This window comes from Branchiostoma belcheri, unplaced genomic scaffold (assembly GCF_001625305.1).
Source record: "Branchiostoma belcheri isolate BF01 breed outbred unplaced genomic scaffold, Haploidv18h27 scaffold11, whole genome shotgun sequence".
Taxonomy (NCBI): Eukaryota; Metazoa; Chordata; class Leptocardii; order Amphioxiformes; family Branchiostomatidae; genus Branchiostoma; species Branchiostoma belcheri.
In genome coordinates this window covers 2,333,373-2,340,327 of record NW_017802491.1, presented here as the reverse complement: position 1 = coordinate 2,340,327, position 6,955 = coordinate 2,333,373, and the positions used below count along the sequence as shown (strand labels likewise).

The 6,955-nt window shown below is 45.3% G+C and overlaps 1 protein-coding gene across 1 annotated transcript; it reads left to right on the top strand.

Annotated features, from left to right (window-relative positions):
• The first annotated feature begins 2,182 nt into the window (after positions 1 to 2,182).
• On the top strand, positions 2,183 to 6,872 carry LOC109486138. Its single transcript, XM_019789844.1, has 2 exons — positions 2,183 to 4,765; positions 5,468 to 6,872. Exons 1-2 carry the CDS (start codon positions 4,509 to 4,511, stop codon positions 5,622 to 5,624), a joined length of 414 nt encoding a protein of 137 aa, XP_019645403.1. The 5' UTR covers positions 2,183 to 4,508; the 3' UTR covers positions 5,625 to 6,872.
• The last annotated feature ends 83 nt before the right edge of the window (positions 6,873 to 6,955 follow it).

Here is a 6,955-nt window from a genome sequence, read left to right as displayed (position 1 = left end):
AATGGGAAGAAACATAAAAATTAGAAAAATATACGTTCAATCTCTTTAAATCTTTGCCCTAACACGAACGGGCCAGATAGGGAGTGCCTCCTATCGAATTAACATACTATGTGCTTTATACACCAATTTATAATATTTTCAAGGTATGATTTCATTAGTATAACTTCAATATCGCCCTTTGTATGACGCAGTCAGTGGCCGTGAGTTGACACCTACACAGAAGAGATACATGTGTCTACACGTACGTTGTGCCAATGTTGACACGTGCCCGTCCTGAGTTTGTGCCTTAACAAAACTTCCCGCCTCACCTGTAAACACACGGAAATTATTGGCCATCCGTCAACCCCAGACAGCGTGCCGTCTGCTCTTGCCGCACAAAAGAGACTTTGGGTTTGTACGTGACCCAACAGACGTTGTTGTACAAGAGATTTACCGCCGTGATTTGTACACAAGCACTTCAAAGAATTAAATGGTTATTACTCTACAGGAAGATTCTCGGTATACGTTGACGTTTCGTTTACTTGGATTTATGTATACCATTTCTGCATAGAGACACCGAGACGAAGTATTGCTGTCCCTCCTTTTGGGATACTTTGGAAAGAAAGCATCAGCAAACTCGATGCTATGACACACAACATCTACTCAGATATCATTCAGTGGTTTCACCTTGGCATAGATTATGACCTCTTACTTTCGCTAACGTTCCAAAGGCTATCATACGGTTTTCGATATCAGATACTTCTGTAGGGGTTAGAACACTTCAATGGAGGGAATAATAGATTTAGCACTGACAGATAAAATACTTTAACTACATTTAAGGTAAATGCATATTGCTAGATCCGTAAGAAAAAATTAATCCGAGGACAAGGATTTGTTATAAATGACCAAAACGCAAACGTACGGTGACGAAATGACGCAATTCCGGGCATGTTGTCCAAGAAACGGTCCTCTGTAGTTACCTTTTATCTCACAACACTAAAAGAAAACAGCCAATAATGACGAATAGAATAAGTGATTACCATCACACAGTCAACAAAAGAACTTAACAATGACTTTCGTTAATAAGTGACCTCAGCACACGTGCGGAATATTATGTTATTGTCGGTTTGTGTGGGTTTCACCTTAGGCGACGTGGTCTCCTTGGAAACAGGCCTTTATAGTTCCCTTTTATCTCATAACACTCAAAAACATTCAACAATGACGACCAAAAATAGCTCATTACCGTTCTTCTTACGTACGAAAACAACTGCTTCAAGATGTCTTTTGATAGCCCTGCCGTTCTTTTCTTGGGCCGTTTGCGTAGGTACACAGTACACCTGTCGGTCCTTACTGCACCTTTCAGGACTGAGGACTACCTTGGAGTACCTCTTGATTTGAAGACGTGACCAGACAAACAGGACTTCCTGCCAAGTGCGTCATTTCGTCTATTTATTTTGAAAGATAGCATCGTTTGCGGAGAGCGGGAGAGAATGGTTCGATTGCCAAATACAAACACGTGGGTAGCCGGCGGGTTACCGAAGTTTCCCTCAGGTTTATCAACAGTAGGAACACCTGACGGCGGGGCGTGATGGAGCCGTGGGGTCACTCCGGGGCGGGCGGAGCTAGTCTGTGCTCTACCACTAGTACCAGGCTTCGGGAAGCGGCAGCGAAGAGTAGAATGATTGGCCAAATATACAGATTATGCCAGCTAGGGAAGTTGGTCCGATTGTCGCTCAAGAGAGCGGACCAACTCCCCTGGCATAATCTGTGTATTTGGCCGATTTCTTCTCTTTTCTGCCGATTCCACGAAGCCTGGTAGAGCCTGGGTGGACCCTGGAATCACCCTACCGGTGAAATTACTCTGTTCTACCTTCGGACGGTGTTGGTGGCGATGAAAGGAGAGGAAATGACTCGTGTTCGGGTCGGCGGTCGTTTGAAATTCGGAGTTTCCTAGCGCGACTTGTGCGTAAATAAACACGATTCATGTGGTGACTACCGAATAAAATCAACATTGTTTGGGACGTTTGACCTTGTTGTTTTGTGAATCATAACTACATTCTTGTATGCATCTGGCCCTAAAAATGTATTAGAATACGACTAAATAATCAAACCAAATCATCCACAATCAAGACGCAATAACGACACTGACGCGCACGAACAGTTCCAATATTTATATTGTAAACACTGACAGTCAGAAGCCGTCTTACGAATAATGTGTAATGATGTACAAATATGTAAGTAAACAAATGAAAAATTTCATCTTTGTTATCGTGCTTTTAAAGGATACAAATCTATCTGTCATGACGCCAAAGCGATATTGATACACCTGGATACAACATAACACACACAACAGAAATAATAATGGACTGATATGATACATCGGCTTCAACCGGCTATGAGTATGAAAATAATATATAGTTTGCTTTTCTTGAAGTCATACATCCACGTAGACTAAACTGAAATTGTCATAGAGATACGCCACAAACGACATATACTTATTAGAAGTTCCACAAAATGTTCCAAACGACCCTAATAAATGACCGTAACAAGATCCACATGCTACTTCGTTACGCAGTAAACATTGTACACTCATCCCCAGTTATGCTCCGTATCAATATAGCTAAACTTTTAATCAAAACTTTTAACATCAAAATGTTTAACCAAGTCGTCAAATATGCTAAGTGACAACCCCAAAAGTAACATGAATCAGAATCGTCAAATATCCACAGTAAAGTCGGATTCGGGCAAACACAGTAATGTTCATGCCGCTAATGTTTGTTTTGTACTTAGACATCAAACAAAGTATACAGTTGTATGTACATAATGGGACTGTATATCCGCTAACCAGGTAAGGAGGAACGCCCCTTCAGAACAAATGTGTAGAACTGACCGTCAGCCAACTCTATGACTGAAAAATATCAATATATTCCATAAACCAATGCAACTGATACCAACAGACAGGGACAAGTTATTAAAGGACGTGAAAGCTTGGTCAATGTCAGTTAGTACGTTCAAATGGTAGCATTATACAAACATTAAACATACACCACGTAAGGGTCACGGATTCTTTTAGTACTAGCCAGGGAGGAAGGGGTCGTGGGTTTAGTGTGGCATAAACACCTTAGAGTGATCACTATTCCGAGAGAGCAACCTAAAGCTAACTCGTGAATCTTATAGAACTATGCAGGATATGGTAGCAATGCTTCTACTACAGCATTAACTAACGTTGGTTGCTATGGAATAAATAGTCCAATCAGTTTTAAAACTCCTCGCCAACAGTCGCCGATTCAAGATGTCCCTCCTTTACTAAAGAAAATTACATTCCCCCAGAGTACTTCATTTAAAAATAATCATTTCCTAGTCTCATCACTCCGTAGTATATCTAACACCTCCTCGTGTCAATATTCCCCTACTATCTCTGCCAGCTATGCGCCAGACGAGGAAGAGGCGCATTACAGCCGCTTATATGTGTCTATACAGGAAATGATCGCAGCAGTACGTACTCGGGTATTCCCCGGACATCGCCTGCTGCACAGTAGCCAACCGTGGGAACGGCACACAACATTCCTCTACTCCAACCTCCGCAAGCATTAACAAGCACTTACCATAATTAAATAAATGATGTAATACGGCCACGGGGATTCGAAATTCATGAATAACGCTAATACAATATGAGAAAAAAATAATAATCGTTCATTAGTGTCAAAATTTTCCTGTAGGAATATAAGCCAGGATTATTTGGCCCCAGGAGAGGAAGTTAATAGGCAGCGGCCACAATTATGTAAATAATTCCCTGGTGGAAGTGTAGGCGTTTATCGAAAGTATATGGAGCAACTTCGGCAAACTTGAAGCAAGACCTACTCGTGGATGATACAGAATATCTATCATTCTGACAACGAGTCGGATAATGCAGTGAATATGCACGTTTTTCACTTTCAGAAAGAATCAAATTTCTCCCCGGAATCCCCAAGAGAGCCCACAGAAAATAGAATATCCCCGGGCGAGTGGACGTTCCCTAACAAGAGGCTGGGAAAAACTAAACCATAGAAATGATGGATAAGCCTTCACGTATTCAGATGTAAATTGCCATAGAGTCCTTCATCATTCGGGCCATTCAGACGCGATGTCGTCCGGCACTAAGCTGTGTGTCCATCCGTAAAATTTCCCTTCACACCGTACTTGTAGCAATTTGTGGGCAACGTCTTGCGTGGACATGATAAGGGACGCCATCTGGTCTTGGAAAGAAAAAGTGAGAGTGTTGTGAGGAGGAAATAAACAGAAGCCGTGGCACATCAGACCCTAGATAAACGTGACAAGCACCGGGAATTAGCACCTCGTCCAGAAACGACCCATAAGGGCGGGAACAAAAGCAGAGATGACAGGCTTAACAATGGGATAATCAAATCACACCATGACATCAGCATACACTAGCTCCATTTTCCACACCACTGAGTCGCGTGGGGGGACTGGGGCTGCTATGGCTTCTCAGCCCTCCCCACTTCGATACTGCGGAAGCTAGATAAGTATCTATGATGCTAAAACCGACCGTACTTGTCTGCTATATTTTGATATTTCAGCCTTACAACTTGAAAAGCCTGGATACAGCTGATCTGGCTAATAAGCCGACCCTGGCGGGGAAGGGGGTTGAAATGTCAGGGGTTGTCTACATGATCCAAACAGTGTCGCACGACCAGCGCACCACCGGATTTGCTGCCGATGACACACACAACCAAGCTGCAGGTGTTCACCTCAGGCAGGGGCTCTGCGCCGCTCCACGCCACGGCCATGGTTAGAAGTGGCTAAAATGAAAACATATGTTTCGGGGCAGCCGATGTTAATTCCAGGACACATCCAGCTACAGCTCGTTAGCCGCAGAACGGTGTCCCCCGCAGCACCGGCTGAAATCCCGCCAAAATCCGCCGATACGGTCCATCACAGACCCATTGTGGGAGGGCCGTAAAAGTGTGAAAACCAGGACATCGTAAGGTCCGATCAAAAATCCTAATTGGCGACTATCAGATTGCACGATAAGCCCGTTATCGGCTGGCTCGATCAATCACCCATGACCCCCTAGCCTGGTCCCGGGCAAGGCTGGGGGTCCGACCAGCGCCCCGTACCGCAACTCCATTTGTACGGGACGTCTCCAACAAATTGAGGATGTTTCGGTATAACGAGAACCAGCTGAAACTGTCCGGCTTACATACGACCATATCTCTCACGTCTGTACTATAATGCCTCCTGGCATGTAGATAGGATAAGAGAGACTTTAGATTAGCTGGTAAGTGAAAGTGTCTGATTTGATAACGATCAACGCAAAGTTGATCGATGTTGATAGTGTGACACCGCAATTATCGGAGTAATAGTGAACATCTTTGGAGAAGGTGTAAAGCATCAGTCATTCGGTGCCATCTTCCGCGTCCCAGATCACCTGAACGCTAAGCTGTAAACGACTTACGGGCCCCTCCCACCCCCTCTCCCCGCTGTGCTCTGGGTCGCCCACGGTCACGACTCCTTGGCCCCGTAACAGGCAGGTTCCATCAGCGGGGAGGGGAGTCCGTATCCAGGACATCCCCTCCCACCGCATCGGTCCGCCCAGCCCGGACCTAGCCTCTCCGGGGTGGTCTCCGCACGATATCGGGCACTGATTAAAAACCTATATCTGCAGACGGGGAGAAAGTGCTGGCTGACATTATTGAGACCACGTGTGGGGGTGTTATGTTGGTCTGCTTCCCATCTCCCGCAGAACGCGCCATGGGGCAGGGAATATCCCGCCACTGGGGACTTCTCTGGTCTTTCTCCGTCAATCTTTGCGTTCACCTACTAACCCGGCGTTCTGTGTCAGCGACGCCGGCTTGGTCCTTGCGGCATTCAAACCGTGAAATAATTTTATACCAAGTCCAGATGAAGCGTTCCCAACCAAGCTATGGCAAATTTTAACGACGAATCTACATGTATTATTATTATACACCACATGTTCCTTTTATTGGGGTAAGCAATAGCAGCGCACCCTTTTGTAATATTGTACCCCGTGCCGATTGTGGCTATCACGTTCAAGTTCAGTGATCTTTCATTTCATTGACGGCATGTGACTGCGCGGGTCGATTTTCTGTTGTCGGTAACCATAGACAAACCAAGGTCAGCGAATCACGTGTATTCCGTACTCGTCGGTAACGATTCTTCGTCTGTGTACATGTAGTTATACAATATATTGGCTATACGTGTACTTTTAAATAATGGGGGAATAGCTCGCACCGTTCAAGTTCAAAACCAACTAGGGACTGAACTCTCGGATTTGCGTTGAGGAGATTGTCTGTTTGTGATTTAGAGGAAGTTCCGACACGCAGATCGTAAGATAACGTCGGCATCAACAAGCCGAGCAAGTGCAAGGTAACCGAACACTTCCCTGCCCCGCCAATCGCAGTGGGCACGAACACGGGGAGCCCACAGCAAACACAACAGCAGTGATTGGCTCAATTTACCGCTAATGGTTTTCAATTTACTGTAAAGGGAAAATCACTGCCTGGACTGGGTACTGGATGTGACTGTACTTTTTAGGCTGCGAAGTTTCCTTTCCCGCGAGTCGCCCAGAAATTATGACGTCGCTCCGAGGCGTAGGTTCAGGTTGTGAAACGAGATATTTCGTCAGACATGTTCACCCAGCTGCAGGGTAGGTCTGGGACATATTATCTCTACACACTCTAGTTTTATACGATCAGCAGGAACGACTGAAGACAGGTGAGGATAGGTACCTATCTGTCGGAAACTTCAAGCCACACAGACGACACCCAGATAAAATTCATTTTCAACACCTTACGTGATTCTCCGCGGTCGTGAGGCCCCGCCCTACGGGACTTCCGCCCAATCACCGGGCGGTAATGCACCCCACTTGATGGAGGTTTAGATAAGGGTCAGACGCAGACACCAATCCACGTGCTCGTATCCAATGATTGATGTCTGCGCGGGCCCCATTTGCTTC

What these genes read in the sequence shown, in the direction of transcription:
- LOC109486138 (XM_019789844.1), top strand. Translation starts at nt 4,509, where the DNA reads ATGATGCTAAAACCGACCGTACTTGTCTGCTATATTTTGATATTTCAG. An exon ending in GCCGCTCCACGCCACGGCCA is followed by an intron (nt 4,766 to 5,467) that starts TGGTTAGAAGTG and finishes CCCGCTGTGCTC; the next exon opens with TGGGTCGCCCACGGTCACGA.